We start from the raw sequence: 19,286 nt of genomic DNA on the forward strand, positions 1-19,286 counted from the left end.
CACTACCCTGCATGGCTGAGCACTACCCTGCATGGCTGAGCACTACCCTGCATGGCTGGGCACTACCCTGCATGGCTGGGCACTATCCTGCATGGTTGGACACTACCCTGCATGGTTGGGCACTACCCTGCATGGCTGGGCACTACCCTGCATGGCTGGGCACTATCCTGCATGGTTGGGCACTACCCTACATGGCTGGGCACTACCCTGCATAGCTGAGCACTACCCTGCATGGTTGGACACTACCCTGCATGGTTGGGCACTACCCTGCATGGCTGGGCACTACCCTGCATGGCTAGGCACTACCCTGCATGGCTGAGCACTACTCTGCATTTGCAGAGCACTACCCTGCATGGCTGGGCACTACCCTGCATGGCTGGGCACTACCCTGCATGGCTAGGCACTACCCTGCATTGTTGAGCACTACCCTGCATTTGCAGAGCACTACCCTGCATTGCTGAGCACTACCCTGCATTGTTGAGCACTACCCTGCATGGCTGAGCACTACCCTGCATTGCTGGGCACTACCCTGCATGGCTGAGCACTACCCTGCATGGCTGAGCACTACCCTGCATGGCTGAGCACTACCCTGCATGGCTGAGCACTACCCTGCATGGCTGAGCACTACCCTGCATTTGCAGAGCACTACCCTGCATTGCTGAGCACTACCCTGCATTGTTGAGCACTACCCTGCATGGCTGAGCACTACCCTGCATGGCTGAGCACTACCCTGCATGGCTGAGCACTATCCTGCCCTTTGGCTTTGGGCAGAGGGAAAGCAGTGCTGGAGCAGAACAAGCAAAGTTGTATTTGATTTCTTAAGATGAATGCAGTACTGTAGTCCATCTGAGTATTAACAACTGACTGTTTTAGAGCAGCTTTGAATGGGAAGTGGAGTTCTCGTGTACTTCTTCCCAGGCTCCTGTCCCTCAATTAATATGGTTTACTACAACAGCGAACCAACCGTATTGCTGCTCATTATTCACTGAAATCCATAGTTTACACTGAGATGCATTCATTCTTGGCTGTCCGTTCTGTGGGTTTTGGCATTTGTCTAGCGGCATGAACTCACCATTACACAGGTTCACTACTCTGATAGTGTGCCGGGCTGCACCTCTTCACCCTTTTCCCTCCCCACTAGCTTCCACATTTCATTCAGGCAAAATCCATTCTGTTCTACTTCTCAAGAAGGAAGAGCCCTGTCTTCCCTCTTTGACTTTTAGTTTATTGGACAAGTACTGCTAAAACAGAGAATTTACAGTAGGGACAGTCATCTTTCTTCCTCACGGGTACACTGTCTCACTCGTCCTTCAGTCTCCAGCCCACTGACACTTTCCTCGCTGGTATAAACCAGAGTGTGGCTCAGTTCCATGCCACCCTTTCCCCATCGTTATTCCGTAATGTGAAGAATGGGATTGCTGTGTGATCTTCACTGGGGCATTCAGAAACCTTTGCAAGTGTTCTGGCTTTGTACCTAAGCACAGAGCATTCCCATCGTTGTTAGATTTGTGGTTCTAATCAATCCAGACACCCAGACTCAGGTCCCAACTGTTCTCTTTGTTTAGGTTTATGCCAGAGCCCAACCTGCCTCCCTTAGTGCTCTACGATGCCACATCTCTGCCTTCAGATGCAGACTCTCAGCAGGTGATCAATATTGACCAGCTTCGAGACATGCTTCCTGAGCTTCCCAGTGCAACCCGAGAAAGGCTTGTCCAGCAGTATGGGATGCTGCCAGAGCACAGCTTCACATTAGTGGTAAGTGTTGACTGGATCTGAAGTTAGCCCAGCTCGGCAGATTGGATGATCCTCCACAGAGTCCCTGCATGCACTGTCAGGTGCATTTCCTCCACAGAGTCCCTGCATGCACTGTCAGGTACATTTCCCCACAGAGTCCCTGCATGCACTGTCAGGTGCATTTCCCCACAGAGCCCCTGCATGCACTGTCAGGTGCATTTCCTCCACAGTCCCTGCATGCACTGTCAGGTACATTTCCCCACAGAGCCCCTGCATGCACTGTCAGGTGCATTTCCCCACAGAGCCCCTGCATGCACTGTCAGGTGCATTTCCTCCACAGTCCCTGCATGCACTGTCAGGTACATTTCCCCACAGAGCCCCTGCATGCACTGTCAGGTGCATTTCCCCACAGAGCCCCTGCATGCACTGTCAGGTGCATTTCCCCCACAGAGCCCCTGCATGCACTGTCAGGTGCATTTCCCCACAGAGCCCCTGCATGCACTGTCAGGTGCATTTCCCCCACAGAGTCCCTGCATGCACTGTCAGGTGCATTTCCCCTACTCCAGATACTCTGAGAGGGGTAAGGCACAGTGTTGCCCTGGACAGTACATGCTCCTGCTCAGCACACCAGAAGAGGAAATGACTTTCAAGCTGCTCACAGGAGCCCTGGAGACTAGGAAGCTAGTTCAGATGTTAGGAATGAGTGTGTCCCCAGGACGAGTGTGTCTGCAGGACCAAACACATATCAATGTTTAGAGTTTCTAGATGTCTTAATTGTGTTGAGCCATGACAGGATGTTAGGTCCCCAAAAGCCAGAAAATATCCTGTATAAAATGTTGCAAACTACTAAACATCTTCATCCTGTGAAGCTTGGGGATGCCTCTTTTGGGCCATTAGAGAATCTGATACCCTTGGGTAGCTTGGGGATTTTCCATCCTTTCCAGAACTCCTTGGGGCTTTGTGGATTTCTTTGTCACGACCACAGTAGAGTGATGCAGCATCAGTGAGGGTGGCATTCTGTCACAGTTGTCATCTTCTTGTCAACAGGAGAGATCGGGAAGTTGTTTTGTTGGGCTTGAGTATTTTTTGAGACAGAGTATCATGTAAGCTAGGCTGGCCTTGAACTCCTGTCATTTCCAGATCAACAAAACCTGTGGAACTGGATTCTTGCTTTTTAAATGATCCAATAAGTATATGGGAGTATTAAGTATATATATACTTAATAACCACAATATAGTGGTTTCCAGTGCACTAGGCAGCCTACTCCTGGCTGAGTGGTTCTTTTTGTCCTCCATAAGTCAATTGCTTCAAGAGTAAACAGTGCCTAGGGTAAGAACTCCTGTTTTCTGACCGATGATTAAGAAGGCTGCTGTTTTTCTAGCACTCTAGGTTGACTTGATCATTGCCTCCAGGGGGTGCCATTGTGTCCTGTGCATACATACACCTGAGATAACTATCATTGCACTTAAGTTGGTAGCGTATCTTGGCCAGTGTCCTAAAGGAAAGCACTGCTCCAGTCTGTCATTCAGCTAGTGGAGCCATCAGCAGATAGTTGCAGAACTCAGCTGATCAGCATCCTGTACAGAACATCTCTAGACCTGGACTCCTTACAACTCGTGTATATTTCTTAGATTTTTATCTTAGTGGTTACTATTGCTGTGATGAAACACCATGACCCAAAGCAACTTGGGGAAGAAATGTTTTATTTGACTTATACTTCCACATCATTTTTCATCATTGAAGGAAGTCCGGACAGGAACTCAAACAAGGCAGGAACCAGGAGGCAGGAGCTGATGCTGAGGCCGTGGAGGAGTGCTATTTACTGCCCTGTTTACATGGATGGCTCAGCCGGCTTTCTTAGAGAACCCAGGACCACCAGCCCAGAGATGGCTCCACCCACAATGGCCTGGGTCCTCCCCCATCAATCACCAATTAAGAAAATGCCCTACAGGCTTGCCTGCAGCCTGATCTGGAAATATTTTCTCAACTGAGGCTCCCTCCTCTCTGGTGACTCCAGCTTATATCAAGATGACAGAGAACTAGCCAGCACAGTTGCTGTAACAAACTGTCTTAATCTTTACATGTCTCCCCATCACTTTTGCCACTCGAACCCAACACTGAACTGCAGACCTGCATCTTATTAGCATTCTGCAGCTCATCTCGGGGAAGAACGGAGGGGACCAAGGGTTTTGGCTTCATAGAGGTCAAGGCCATCTCTCCATCTGACCTTTGAGCAGCTGGCTTCAAGCCAGACATTTGAGGTAGTTTGCAATGCACCAAAGTTTCTTGACCATTTCTGTACTGTAGCCTGATTTCCAAGAAGAATCCTCTGAATATGAATTAAGAACTGTTGTATATCAGTCTCCTCTGTAAGAGAAGAGAAGGGTTTCCTGAAATCTTCAGAACACAGCTGTTTCACTCCCTCGAAAAGCAACTCTTGACATTGTCACACTTGGCCCCTGGAATGTGTCTGCCCCTCTTTGCTGAGCATAAGTTCTGTAAAGTCAGGCCATTGATATGTATGTTTGTGTCTTAGTCTTCTCTGGGCCACACCCAGCAGGCCTTGAATAAGTGCTGTTAGGGACAACAGCAAAGGAGTGCATCTGTGTGAATAGTTCGTGAACCTGTTTAGGGAAAACTAACTCTCCAAGGTAGCAGGCATTGAGTGGGGAGCAAAATTGTTTCCCCCTTCACCCCTCATAGCGTTTACATTTACTCTGGTAGTACACCTGGTCAGCTCTTTGGGAGACTACAGTAGATAAATGGAGTAGAGGAGCCCAGAGGAGATGTTGAACAAGATGTTGAAACGTCAAGGAGGTGATTGTTTTTTTTTGGGGGGGGGGGAGCATTTTTTATACTTATTTTTCTTAGTTCCTTTAAGACATAGTATTTATAGATGGAAGATAATGTATTAGGTGACTTATAAAACAAAAAGATAAAAGGGTTTGTCCTTGAGATTTCCAGAATGAATAAAAAGTGGAGATTGGAACAGACAGAGAATGATTCAGACAAATTGTTTCCCGAAATTAGGCAGCCTGAGCCCTTTATGACTCCATAATCATTGGAAGCTGAGTTACTCATAACATTCCCGACAATGATATGTTCATGTTTTTCTGCCTTCATCAGAAACACAACAGATTGCTGAGAAGGGCAGATGCACAAATCTAATGAACCATCTTTCAATTTAAAGAGTGCCCAGGAGTATTCATTAAATAAATGGCAGTGGTCGAGGTGTGCCCGCGTGGCTTCCACTCAGCTCAGTGCCTTCGGACTTCTTATTTAATTAAGTAGTGTGTGCACCCCCACACACATATATTCCCCACAAATAAAAACCCTTCAGAATTTAACTCACTTTTGATTTATCTTGCTGTTTTCCTCTGCAGTAAACACTAAATTATGTTTTGTTAGTCTTGTCTTTGACATTTACAGAACTTTTGCTAATATACCTTAGCATCTGCTGTCTTATCAAGCATATAGTAGGTCTCATTTCCTGGACAGACAGATGATTGAATGAATGGGATACTACTGTATTACACATGAAAATCCTTAAGAAGTAGTGTTCCTGACAGTTTCTAAAGACCAGATACATAAAGCACCCTTTGACAACCCAGCACAATCATGGGGCTGTGTATGCATCACTGTACCCTTGGTGAGAAGATTCAAGTGACTGCTCCAGTCATGTCATGTGTCAAGTCACTTAGTCTCAGACACTGTGTTCCAGCTTCGTCCTATTAGCAGATTACCCCTAGTCTGGATTTCCTCTCCTCGCCGTCCTGAGAATCCCCTCTCAAAATGAAACCTGTATACTGATTTTCTCTACCCACATTTGGATCATGACCCACTGAAGACTCCCAGTTATTTAGCTAACCTTCTTCCCCTGTCTTAGTCAAACCGACTTACTTTCTAATCTCATTTGTAAAGATTAATGTAGAAATGTAGAAGCTGAGATCTATGGATTAGGGTTATGGAAAACCAGAGAGTCTGATAGTAAAGCAGTACCTTCTGTGAGTCAGTGGATGTTGGAAGAACTCTTAGAATTATTAGAGTTATATGCATGTGCTTTTTTTTTTTTTTTTCAAAATCTTCTAGGCTGATGTTCCTGGGAGCATCACCTCCTAGCCCGAGTGTCTTGTTTCTTTCAGGAAACAACACAAGGGATGGTAGCCATTTTTCCAAGCAGCCTGCTTAAAGGCAGCTTGCTCACAGCATGCTCTTCCATTTGCCACATTTGCTTCAGACAGCACCCAAGGCAGGTGCTCTCCTGCTACACATGAGGAAATAGAACCTTTCTGTAAGGAACTTCATACTCGTGTTGGACCATGCTCTATGTTTCTGAGCTCTGCTCCCTGCTCACACACACAATGTGCAGCCATGCCAAGTGGAAATAATGTTTTTAGGTAATGACTGGTTTGGATTGCCTTCGTTTCATTAGTGGAGGAAATTGAGTTTTTACTTTTGCTAAAACTTAATGCTTAATACAGTCCCAGGATTGTTTTCAGGAAGCTCAATCAAAAAGTACATGTTCATTGAAAGCTTTTAGCCACTCTTGTTGGTTTTGAAGATGCCAGACTGTGCTATAAATAAACATAAAATGTTGTCTACTAAATTTTGTGAAAATCAGTCAACTGCAATGGAAAATGAACAGCACAAGTCGTGCTGATTTTCCAAGTGGAAAAATTAGGTCAAAGGTAACATGAGCTGTCTTGTACATCTTCATTTATTTTGTTTAAACTTTCTGCTGCAGGCCTCTGGCGCCTTTGGTCTGGGTCACTGAGAAGTGCCCCTACCTAGGGCAGTGGGTAGGGATTGTGGGGCTGCTTTTCTGAGGCCCTGGGTTGTTGAGTCTGGGGCAGATGAGGCACCTGGTCGGGACCTGCTGTGAGCTCTCATGCAGCTGCCTGTGCATGGGAACAATAGATGAGTCGTCTGCACGGAGCTGCAGTAGGGGAGCAGCTGCCCTGCTGCAGCCCCAGGTCAGGCTTTGGGGAGGGCTGCTGCACCTGCTGCTGCCCTCTCCCTCTGTACAGACTCAACTTGGCCTGTTACTCTTCACACTTTGGGTAGTCCCAACCCAGTTAAAGCTCTCCCATCTGACATAGGCACCCCAAAGATGGTAGACATAGCAGAATCTTCATTGAGTCTAAAAACTGTGAAGAGAGTTAAGTGGACTTCCAGAGTCTGATTCCAGGGAAAAGAGTGTTGGTATCAGGCAGCAGGCAAACGTGGCTCAGTGGGAACCATGCAGAGCAGGAGTTTATAAAAATCCAGTCTGGCCTCCGTGAAGCTGCAGGAAAATATGACGTCAGCCCCACCTCCCCTCCAACCACTAACCTGTGCTACCTACTGATTGTGTGTGTGTCAGGCTTTGTAGTCAGCCTCAGACCTGTCATCTTACTGGACAGCTCCGTTTTCTCCATCGGAAGGAATGGTCCTTTGATTCTGACATCATAGAAAAGGCGAAGATGTCTCCCAAGGACAAGGAAACAGAAAGTGTCAGTTGATTGGTAAATGAACTGGTTTTGAAGCTTATTCTTTGGGTCTCTTGTAAGCCAGAAAGGGTCTGTTTGCTTTCTGGATGGATTGCCCATAAATCAGTCGCCATGGCAAGTTTCTGGAGGTCCCACATGTACTACTGCTTTAAAGCGAATAGCTTGGAATCTTATCTGGAGCCATAGTGACTGGTTTTAGACTGCCCAGGCTCTCATGGTGCCAAGTCGTCATCTTTAACTACGGCTGAAGAAAAATCCATTTGGTCAACATTGTAGCACACCATATTTCAGCTCCACACAATTTTTAAAATTGATTTTATTCTTCATTTTCTAAATTGCATTCAGGCTTGCCAGCTTAAGGGTACTTTACAATTATTCCATGCTTGGGGGGGGGGATCCCCAAACTTTTCTTCTGGTAATGTAGAATAGACAGACCTGCAAAAGCACGGCTTCATTCCTTTCAGAGACTAGTGACAGGCACTTTAAGGGAGGACGCTCTGGGCTCTAAGGCATTTGACCTTTGTCTATTGAGAAAAAAAGTGCAAAAAGGGGGGGACATCCTAGTGCCGAGTTGGGGACCCTCAGGGGCCTAGGTCCCCATCCCGTTCTGACACTTGATTTCCTGTTTGTGGAATAATATACTTTGGGGGACAAATAAGGGATTTTATTTCAGGTTTCAGACAAGCAGAGCTTGGAGACGATGGATATCCATACTGCTCCATGCTGCCTTGGTGCCCCGCTCTGCCTTTTAGCCCCAGCACAGAGCTCCTCCTGAGCGACCCAGGTTCTCTTGGGTTGGACTAGTTGAAATGTGACGGTAGCCAGAACTGATTTGTTAGCAGCGCACTTTGTGGGCCCCCGCTCTTGCAGACACAGTCTCTGCTGCCACTCTGCTGTCAGCTTTTATTACCTTAATTATTTATATTTTGATTATTCAAGGGAAATGTGCATTCCCAAACTGATTACGCACAAATTCTGTCTTCAAGTAAATATGTCTCCAAGAGCCAAAGTGAGTTTTACATTAGTTAAAGGCACTCTGCAGAGAGCTGCTGCTAGGTTCAGCTTAGGATATGTGTGCTTTCGGCTTTTCTGGGAACATAGCACAAGTAACACGGTTGAGAGCTTCGTTCAGAGTTTAGAAGCTCTCACACCCAGTGGGAGCAACCCTAGGTAGGGATTGTGAGGCCCAGAAAAGAAGGCAGAGCTACAGCTAGTTGTCTGCCTTGCAAGGCCTGACGGGCACACCCAGGGCTCATGGCGCTGATGCGGAGCTTCCCTGGACCCATATATGCTTGCAGCTGGAGCGGTGGTTCAGGGTTCTCTGGCTTTCTTCTGTCTTCCCAGAGAGAGTCCTATTTCCTAGGCCAGCCTCACACTGCCGGGTCGCTTGTTCTCCCCATGGAGAAACCTGGCTACATAAGTAACTTTGCCATTCACAGGAGCTTTCACTGAAGATTGTCACCCCAGAGACAAGCATGTTCACATTACAGACCTGAGTCACTACCACCTGAACATTGCAGGCCCTCATTTTACTGTGCAATTTCTACTTTCTGGCCTAAAAGTATTGCTATTATAACCCATTTTACTGCATCTCCACCCCAGACGCTAGCATTTGGTGTTATTCTCATGGCCATAATTTACAAAGTTGTTGGATTCGAAATTTTTTGTCTCACTTTGTAAGGATGAGCAGGGCCACTAGTATATTGAAGGTACAACAGAGTCTCTAGATGGACAGTTGATGTCCCCCTTAAACATCTGCACAGATGTTCAGAGCTCTGCTCCTCACACCCTTGTCACCATGGGTTCAGAGTCTACTTTGAACTACACAGAGTGCTGCATGGTAACATGTTAGAGCCTTACCCAGTTGAAGAAACCACTGCTGGTCATGTAGGGTAGGTACAGGGCCTTCTGGGTGGTCGGCTATGATCAGCTTGGAGCTACAAACCCACCACTTGACTTCCCTGTGGTAGGGGATTAGAGTGCAATGATGAGTATGCTTAATATTCAGATTAATGAAAGAAAATGGAGTCCTTAAAAATAGTGTAGTGGCAGGGCCTTGATGAGTGCCTCATCATTTCTCTAATTGAGGGGGAGGGAGGTGTTGCAGGAGAGAGGCACATGGGGATTTCTGGTCACCTGGGGTAGAATGGATGGTGTGTATGCCACTGTCTTCCTTCCTGATCTGGGGACAGCTGTGTGTCATGCCACGCAACTTGGGTAGACCTCTGCACAGGCAGATAGTGAGCTTGCCACCTCCTAGTCTAAGCTAACTGATTGGGGCATCTGTGGCATCTCTAACGTCAGGAAGCTTTGAGCAGCTGGCAGACATACTATAAAAGTGCTGGGAACATCTGTTCTGTAGATGTGGCTTACATTGTGCCTGCATTAATAGGTGTTCATTATCAGTCCCCAGAAAGGCAGCAAACCTGCCTCCATCTTTTCCCCCGGAGAGCCCAGCCTACAGAGCTCTGCTGCTGTCTGGCTGGGTGACCTCAAGGCCACAAGTGCCTCAGTGCCTTCACCTGCAAAGGCCTGATTGTGTGCTCATGGGACTGTTGGAACTGAATGAAATAACATGGAGGAAGTGTAGTAGTACTTTCTCATCGGGACCGCCAGCCTGCAAATAATGACAAGGAGACTTACTATTAATTATGAAAGGTTGGCCTTTAGCTTAGAGGCTTGTCTCAACTCCCTCTTAGAACTTAGGTCAACCCATGTATATTAATCTGTGTTCTGCCACGTGGTGGTGTGAGCTCATCTCCGCACTGCCCATCCTGCTTCCTCCAAGTCTGTCTGTCGACTCCACCTTCCTTCTTCCCAGAGTTCTCTCTCCCCAGAAGTCCCACCTACATTCTCCTGCCTAGCTATTGGCTGTTCAGCGTTTCATTACACAATGACAGCAATACATCTTCACACCGTGTACAAATACCCCTCAGCAGGAAGCATGAACCCGAGGGCACTGCATTATTGTCATGAGCAGCAGCAGAGTATGCAGCTGCCCACAGGGCCCTGCTGTCGTCTGTGGCCACCAAGTGCAGTGGTTGTGTCCTGAGCCATCCATAGTCTCAAGGTTTGAGTTACAGTCAGCTGTGGGCCAAGCATAGCAAATGGGAAATTCCAGAAAATAAAAAAAAAAAATTAAGTTAAAAAAAGCCTCTAGCACAGTATATTATGGTGGTTCTGTTCTGTTCTCAGTTGCTTACTGTATGAGATTTGTAAATTAAGCATCATGGCTGTGTGTTTAGAAACCCATCGAGGTTGGCACCACCTGAGCTTCCAGCCATCCTTGGTGGCCTTGGGATCTGATGGTGATGAATTGAGGCACAAATCCCATCTTTAGTAACTACTCTTGAGAGCCCTTGACCAGCCTGGAATTGCTAATTCAAGGTCCCAAAAGGCAGCCAAGGACACTCCCTGTCACATAAATAGCTGTTCCTCAGCCAGCTTTTCCTGAGTACCACTGGGCAGCTGTCTGTATTGGGTTTCATTCTACCTATAAATACAGCCCAGCCTCATTTCTGGACCAAAATCAGGATCACAGAATATGTGACTTAGAACAAGACATGGATTTGAGAAATCAGCCCTCATCCTGCTTCCCAGGGATGGTCTTCCAACATTTCACCATCACTGACGGTAGCCTACAAGAGACAGTGTAGGAGCATGTTACTTCCAGAGCCCAGCGCAAGGGCAATCTGAGGCTTCTTCCTAGAGCAGGCAATAAGGGCAAAGTTACCCCTCTGTTCTGCCGCTCATCAGCATCGGGTAGCTGGCAAATCCATTAGTAATGAGGGTTCCTGTTAGTGCCTAGGCAGCTGACTCGACATTGGCTCTGTGTATAACTGAATGCTTTGAGAAATGAAATTAAAAAGTGGTGAAGATGAAAATGCTTTGCAGTCCCGGAACTGCACGACTGCCTGGTGCTCTCCATGAGACAGGATCTGTGGTCCTTGCTGCTCTAGACATCTCTGAAAGAACAGCTGCAGTCACATCAGCCGGGAGGCTACTTGACTTGCTGTGTGGCTGAGGTTTGGACATATCAAGGCTTGTTGTTTGGGGGAAGATACTAAAGGCCTAATCCAGTAGCCTTGCTGTACTGCCCTCAATATGGCTTTTGTGTAAGAGAATTACAGGTCCACTATTTTCCTGACAAAACCAGATGGCTGAGCTGCCATGTTCATCAGAGACTTCAGAGATTGGTGCCAAGCTTATTAGCATTTGCCAGTCTTGTGAGACTAAGAAAACTGTGGAAAGCAGCAGGTGTGTGTGTGTGTGTGTGTGTGTGTGTGTGTGTGTGGTGCCCGTGCGTGCATGCATGCATGCATGCGCACGTGTTCTCCTTGGGAAGTGGACTGCTGCTTTAAGGAGCCGAGCAGGCGGTCCCCATGCAGCTCTGATTGATCGGTTATTCTCCAGGCAGCGGCAGCAGCAGCCTCTTGCAGCCTCACTCCCTGTAGCTCACGCTGTTGCCATTGCAAGTTTCACATCCTCTTAACACTGTGCATTGAAGCCCTGTATCCCCCAGTGAAATGGAGTTCCAGCTCGAGAGGCTTCATCACAGCACTGGCAGAAGACAAACAGGCATCTGACTCGCAGTGTTATCCATCCAATAATAAAACCACCCAAGGGTGGAGGCGTAGTCATCACATGGCAGTCACTCAGCCAAGCCTGCAAACCCGAGTGCATTCTTTCTAGGTGGATTTTGGAAAGCTTTCCTCCCAAAGCACAAAGGTCCCCTCCTGGCAGCTCATTCCACTGGTGGGCCAGCCTGTCTGCATCAGAACAAGAACTCGGCCTTCCCAGTGTGAGCTGCATAGCCCAGTGTTTCTTCCCCAGTGACTCATGAACCCGTGGAGAAGTTTGGAGACTTAACAGAGCTAAGCAACACTTCCTCTTCAAGTTACCTAGATTGCCTTTATCCGTAGGCAAGCTTGGGCTGCTGAGGTGGCCTTTTGCCCTAGTTTAGCATGAGCAGAATAATAGTGATAGCTCGGACGGAGATGCAAGCCATGACTGTGGGACTGTTCAGTAGGCTTGTCACCAGAGAATTTATCTGAAAGGCCACTTACATACTTTCTATTATGGGGTTTCTACCTTAGCAGCAGTGTGCCCATGCACATATTAAAACTTGTACAGCCAAAGTTGGAGTGTACTTTTGTTAGTATGTCTTGTTTCTTCTTATTATCTTGTTCTTCTAGAATGTTCCTTTGCTCAATGAAGGATTCTAAGAAAGTGGGAAAGTTTGGAGGTTTAGCTGCAGAGTGAACATAAGAATATTTTGAGGATAATGTTTAATTTCAGTGGGTAGGAAAATATGTTGCTTAAAAATATATCATCTGGGGACTAGAGAGATGGCTCAGTGGTTAAAAGTGCATTCTGCTGTTGCAGCAGATCTGAGGTCACTTCCCACAGTTCACATTGGAACAACTACCTATAACTCCAACACCATTACCTCTGGTCTCCATGGACACCTGCACTCACGTGTACATTACCCCCCCTCTATACATACATACCTACACAGACACACACACACACACACACACACACACACACACACAACTTAAACCTTTAAAAACATACCATCTGCATTTGGAGATTTAAGCCTCTACTACAGATAGAACATGTTTTTATTTTTCTAACAGGATACTAGGGATAGCGAGGTCACTCTGAGTTGACGAGTAGTCACAGTATGTCTGTAACTTAGTAAGTGTCCTGGCTACTCTCATGCCCAATTATGGCAGTCCCCAGTACTCAAAGGTGAATGTGGCATGAGAAGGGCTGAGTGTTCACTTGTGATCTATAGTAGGCACATGGTGACATCCACTGGTTCTTACCAGACTCTTCTGTGACCAGAACCAACTCGGCTGTACTTAACAGAAGGAACAGGATCAGTGCGGCTCTAACTCACGTTGTAGTCCAGAGGGGGCGCAGACAGTAAAGCCTATGAAACAAGTCTCGTCATTGGGCCAACCCAGATGAATGTCTCATAGAGCATGAGGAGAGGAGAGGCCACCATACCAGCTTGTCTCGGAAGGCCTGGAATCCAGAGGCTTCCTCCACCCACTGTGGAGCTAGTCTCACTGGGTCACACGTGTACACCTTCTTGCCTGGTTTGGAACATTGCAGCATCATTGCCTACCTCCTAAGACAACATGAAGAAGAATACATGTGGTTATGTCCCATTTGTTACCTTCTTTGCCAGTGGTTACCAGGATGTCTAGGAGGGGACAGGACAGAAGAGAGAAAGGACATCAGAGTCAAGCCATGCCAGTCCATGTCACCACCCAGGACTGATGGCTGGCAGGGGCCTGAGTGGCAGGCAAGTGTGGGGACAGTAAATTTCACTGTCCTCAGGTCCATGAAGTTAGGCACTCTGAAACATACGCATTCCTTTGGGGAAATGCCCTATGGATTCAGAGCGGCAGTGGAAGGATTTTATGTTGGCTGAAAATGAACTGACTGACCTGGTGACGGCTTGGTGGTTGAGAAAGAGTAGATGTCTCGTGGAGTCAGAAGGCAGTGGTTTCTTTCAGTCTGGGGAGATGTGTGTGTGTGTATCTATGTATGTATGTACTGCGTACACACACACAGACGCACACATATATAAGTGTAATTTTTTTTCCAACAGAATGAAGTTGGCCTACTGGAGTTCTTCCAAAGTGTGATAAAAGAAACTAGGGCAGAGCCAAAAAAGGTGACGAACTGGGTCCTGAACACTTTCCTGTACTATTTAAAGCAGCAGAATCTTGCAGTCAGTGAGAGGTGAGTGAGGGCTGGGGATTGCTTTCTTTCTCTATCGTGAACTCTGTGTCCAGAGGCGGTTGAAATAGGACAGTGTGAATTTTTTACTCTGCCTGTTCTCCCTCAGAGTCCCCTAACCAGACAACAAACATCGCCTTTGTGTTCCACATTCTAAAAATATCCTCCAGCCCATCTGAAAATTCACTCTGTGCTCAATGCACTGTCTGTGCTACTGTGCTGGGGCACTGTGCTGGGGTACTGTGCTGGGGTACTGTGCTAGGGCACTGTGCTGGGGTACTGTGCTAGGGTACTATGCTGGGGTACTGTGCTAGGGCACTGTGCTAGGGCATTGTGCTGGGGTACTATGCTGGGGTAGTGTGGGGCCCAGGGAAATTCTCAGGAAATGAACCTTGAGAAAGCCAACCCCTGAAGAACTCTGGGGTTGCTGAGTCGGAGTGTAGGGTACAAACATCTAGAAGTTCCATGATCAGACAGGCAGCCAGGCAGGTGAACTCAGAAAACCCAAAGGCTCTGGGGTACTGAGGTAGGCAGGCTGGAAAGGTAGGTGAGAGGCTGGAGAGATGACCAAGAGCTACCTGAAGGATGTTTAGGACAAACTGTGGATCACAGGGCTACTCCAATTTCATGCTGGAGGAATACGGCATATATTAATAGCTTGGACAGTTATAGCAAAGTATCCAAGATGAGTCCCTTAAATAGACATTGATTACCCACAATTCTGCAGATAGACAAAAACAAGCAAAATCAGGTTCCAGCTGATTTATTCCCTTGCTGGACTTCAAGTGGCCATCAGCCTGCTGTGTATCCTCAATGGTGGGGTATTGGGGAAAGAAGGAGAAAAAGTTCTGTGGTTTCTCCTAAGGTTCCTAATCCCATCGTGGTGCCCACCCTCATGACTTGGGCCGACCCCAGTCACTCCCTGAAGTTTCCACCTCCTAATAGCAGCACATCAGATGGTCCCAGCTTCAGTGTGTGTACTGTGGGGTGGGCACAATTCAGCCAATAGCTAAGTAAGAGAGTAGTCAGGATGGCCAGTAGGGAGCATCTCATGAGACTTCCGATGAGCAGTGCTCCTGATCGGGGCCTGTGGCTAGATGGTGGTGGCCTGGCCGGAATGAAATAGACCAAGGGAACCATTCTCTCTCACATGTTCCACTTCTCAGTTTCTCCCATGTGCAAGGTGAAACAGATGACAGTCTTTTGAGGGCTGTTAGGAGCTGGAGGAAGAGGCAGAGGGTCTGAGAAGGATGCTTAGAATTGAGCTGCTATTGGGGCAGAAGCCCACAGTGGGGTGTGCAGCGTTCACGGTGTGTGGACCCACAGCTGACAGGTGATGTCTAGGATGTGTAAATCACTTTTCTCTCACTTGTTCATTCCGCAAACTTGTTAGGACTCAGCCTTGTAGCAACCAGGGAAGAGCAGCCCACAGGACCGGCATAGGCACTTCTCTGAAAGAAGCCCGAGAGGTGAAGAAGGCAGCAGACTAGATAAGACCCAAGCTGGGGACCACGGGGTTAGTCAGACGTTCACAGAGAGAAAGTGTCCTGGCCCAGGACCACGGGGTTAGTCAGACGTTCACAGAAAAAAAGTGTCCTCACTCAGGACACTCATGGAGATCTTGAGGTGAGACCTGGAGTCATGTGGTGCTGTGGAGCAGATTGTGCACATGGCAGCATGTGAAATCGGTGAGGGGCCCTTGGAAAGATAGTGGCCTGAAGTGGCTGAGGATGAATCCCATGCCTTTCTCAGAAGCAGGACAAAGAAGGAGATGGGCAAAAATGTCAGGGAGTAGAAGGACAGTCAGGAGTCACAGAACTCAGAGAAGGGGCACATGGCCAAAAGAAAGAGTGAGGGGCTGGGGAGATTACTCACGTGGTACAAATGTGGGGACGTGAGTTCAGAGCTTCAGCACACTTGTAAAGAAGGAGGGGGAAATAGCAGGATCTCAGAGCCCATAGTCTATCCAAATCAGTGAGCCCTGCATCCCCCTGAGACCTGGTCTTTAAAAAGGTGGAGAGCTTCAGAAAAAAAAAATGCCTGTTGTTTGTTTTTGCTCTTTTGGAGGGGCCTGCCACCCAGCTCCCAAATAAATCATACATGGAGGCTTATTCTTAATTATAAATGCCCAGCCTTAGCTTGGCTTGTTTCTAGTCAGCTTTCATTAACTGATTCATTAATAATTTAAATTATTCCTTCTACCTTTTGCCTCCAGAATTTTTTCTTTTCTTACTTCTGCAGACCTTACTTTCACTCTTACTCCATGGCTGGCTGTGTAGCTGGGTGGCTGGCCCTGATGTTCTCCTCCTTCTCTGGCTACTCCTACCCAGATTTCTCCTTCTATTAATTCTTCCTGCCTGCCAGCCCTGCCTACCCTTTCCTCCTGCCTCGCCATTGGCCGTTCAGTTCTTTATCAGACCATCAGGTGTTTTAGACAGGCACAGAAACTCAGCTTCACCGAGTTAAACAAGTGCAACATGAACAAAAGTAGCACACCTTACAATAATATTCCCTAACAGATACTTCACGAGGACCCAGGCTGGCACACTCACCCCTGCACACACTCGCATATGTACCTATGTCTTAGTCACTGTTGAATGCTGTGAAGAGACATTATGACCAAGGCAACTTATAAAGGAAAGCATTTAACTGAGGCTTGCTTACCGTTTCAGAGGGTAATCCCATGACCATCGTGATGGGAAACATGGTGGTGGCGGCAGGCAGGCACTAGAGCAGCTGAGAGCCTATGTCTGTTCTGCAAGGTGGAGAGAGTGAGCAGGACTGGGCCTTGCATGGGCTTTTGAAACCTCAGAGCCTACAGCCAGTGCCACACCTCCTTCAACAAGGCTACACCTCCTAATCCTAATCGTTCCCAAAAATTCCACCAACAGGGAACCAAACATTGACGTATGAACCTGTGGGGGTCATTGTCATCCCAACAACCACAACCTAAAAAAATATGCAGACACCCAAAAGGAGCAACAGGTTTAAATATGGAGAATGAGCAAGAGGGTTTCATCGTGGCAGCTAGGAAAATGGCAGGGTCCTGTTTAGGTCCCAATGGACGGGGAGCCCAGGCCGGTGTGTGTGACATTACCTCAGCACATCCATGGCTGTGTCCAACAGTGGGTGCTCCGGCCTGAACTCCCACAGTGTCCTTTGCACTTCTGTCACCCATTTCCCCAGCTGGAACCTTTCTCTTCAGAAACTCACCAGTTTCCGCTGGCAGTACTGTGGCCCGTAAGGGAAGATGGGAGCCATCTGGGAGAGTGTGAAGGCGGCACAACCGTGCCACAGCCTTGAAGACTGGAAAGGTTTGGGTGAGGGGAGGCCTGAGTGATGTCTGTGGGGATGAACTGTGCTAGCAGCAGCGGCATCGCTGTGTGTATCCAGTGCAGTGAGGTGGAGAGCAGGGAGGTTCACTTGAGCCGGGAGGTGCCAAGAAGGTCCCAAGAAGAAAGGGGTACAGTGTCCAGAAGTGGAAGTCTTTGAAGTTACAGTCACTGTGTTGATGGTTGCCGTTTGTGAGCTCCTGAAATTTCATCTTGGGAGAGAACTTTGGTATCTCAGATTCAGCTCTTCCATTGAGTAGATGGGGCAACTGAGACCCTAAGAGATCAGATGACCTCCCCGAGAAGGTACAGCAGCAAGACCCTCCTCCATTCAGTGTCTGTATGCTGGTTCGTCACCCTGACTCTCCACTCAGTGTCTTTGTGCTGGTCTGTGAATTGGAAGTTTGCTAAGCAGCCTTTTTTTTTGGTCTGTCTGTCTGTCTCCCCTGCCCCTCTCACACTGATTTTTACACAGTCCAGTTATTTCAACAAGAATGTCTTCAAGGTAATATAAGGACTTGTGGGCTGATGAGTCTAGACAACAAGCAGACCTCTAGAAACTTCTCCCGATAACACATTTTTGCCTGTCCATCCTGACACTCTGAGCTCTTACTGGCCCTCATGTAAGGGGTTTGCAGGATCCTTAGTGGACTCTCTGAACAGCCTTCTCAACAGCTTCTGCCATAACAAGGAAATGAGCCTGTTGAACGAACTTGGACCCCCTAGTGTTTCCTCAGAAGGCTTCATAGGCACTAGCATATAGCAAACTCTTCAAGGTATTCCATTCCAAGTAAAAGTATACTGTCATCCCAAAATCACATGAAGAGGAAGCCAGGGACCACACAGTTGAAGGAATTTTTAGCCAATTGGGTGCCGTAGTCCTTTTTCTGTTGTTAACACATACTAGGGACCATCAAAAGAAAGAGGACTAGTTTGGCTCCGGGTTCTGATCCAAGGTTGAGTGCCTGTATGTTGATGGATGGGCTTGCTGGCAGAGTCCTCCTGCCACGTAGGGCTTCATCACTGGGTGAGAGACGAGGAACATGAGGGAGACCAAGCTGGCTTTTTGGACACCCACTCAAAGTAACCACCTTTTAAAGGTCCCCCCTGGCCCCCTCTTTTAATACTTCATAGAGATAGCATATCGGCATAGAGTTTCAGTGGGGACAAACCATATTCATACAGTAGCCACCGACTGTACCAGCCTAACCACAGAGTTAACCTTAGTTAGTGAACCTCGCTAGCCACCAGGACCAGTGTGGCAAAGCCAACTGCAGCCTCACCATGACTGGCTAGTACTTCCCCCCTACATTCTTTTTTTAAGTTTCACATATTTCCCATGAGGCTTTTCCCTGAAGTTTGTGTCCTGTATAGAACACATAGTTTGGGTGAGCTTTTGGCCCCTCTGGAAGCCCATGAATGAAGCAGGTAGAAAGAGGATCCAGAACAGAAGTGACATCCCTGGAGAAGGGCTCTTCTCGAGACAGGTGCGTGAGGAGGGAAAGCCGGTGCTCGGCAGCTAGTGGGGGTGTGGTTTTTCTGAGAAGAGCTTCTCTAGGGGGTGGGGTGTAATCCCAATACATGTGCTCCCAGAGGGCCAATGGTAACAAATGTCGATTTACTCATTCATTCAATCCTTTATTTACTGGCAAAAGGTACTAAGCCAAGCAGGGCAAGTAGCTGCAGGATCACTTAGCATGTGTGCCAGTAGGGAAGGTCTGAGCATGTACAAGGGACAGGATTAAATTAGCTGCATGCCAAGGGAGCTGAGCGTCCCGGGAGGATGTGGGGGAGGTTCTGGGTGCAGTGCAGGTGAGGAGAGGTTAGATGCCGTGGGAAAAGGAGAGCATCTGGAAAGCACTGCACCCCTCAGCCCAAGTTCTTAGGAAATAGCTAAGGGCATGTCCTGAGAACGAGAGCCTGGAGAATAGTTAGGAGTGGGGTGCCACATGGGGCCCCAGAAAAGAAGAGAACA

General features: G+C 47.7%; 1 protein-coding gene across 2 annotated transcripts in view; it reads left to right on the plus strand.

The window, feature by feature from the left end:
* The window catches only part of Gatb (glutamyl-tRNA amidotransferase subunit B), a 77,227-nt gene that overhangs the window by 42,825 nt on the left and 15,116 nt on the right, over nt 1–19,286 (plus strand). For both annotated transcript variants that reach the window (XM_006985329.4, XM_042279228.1), the window contains 2 exons: nt 1,566–1,755; nt 13,849–13,982. In XM_006985329.4, coding sequence (XP_006985391.1) covers nt 1,566–1,755; nt 13,849–13,982 — 324 coding nt within the window. The remainder of the gene's footprint in view (nt 1–1,565; nt 1,756–13,848; nt 13,983–19,286) is intronic.

Source organism: Peromyscus maniculatus, chromosome 6, assembly GCF_049852395.1.
Source record: "Peromyscus maniculatus bairdii isolate BWxNUB_F1_BW_parent chromosome 6, HU_Pman_BW_mat_3.1, whole genome shotgun sequence".
Lineage (NCBI taxonomy): Eukaryota > Metazoa > Chordata > Mammalia > Rodentia > Cricetidae > Peromyscus > Peromyscus maniculatus.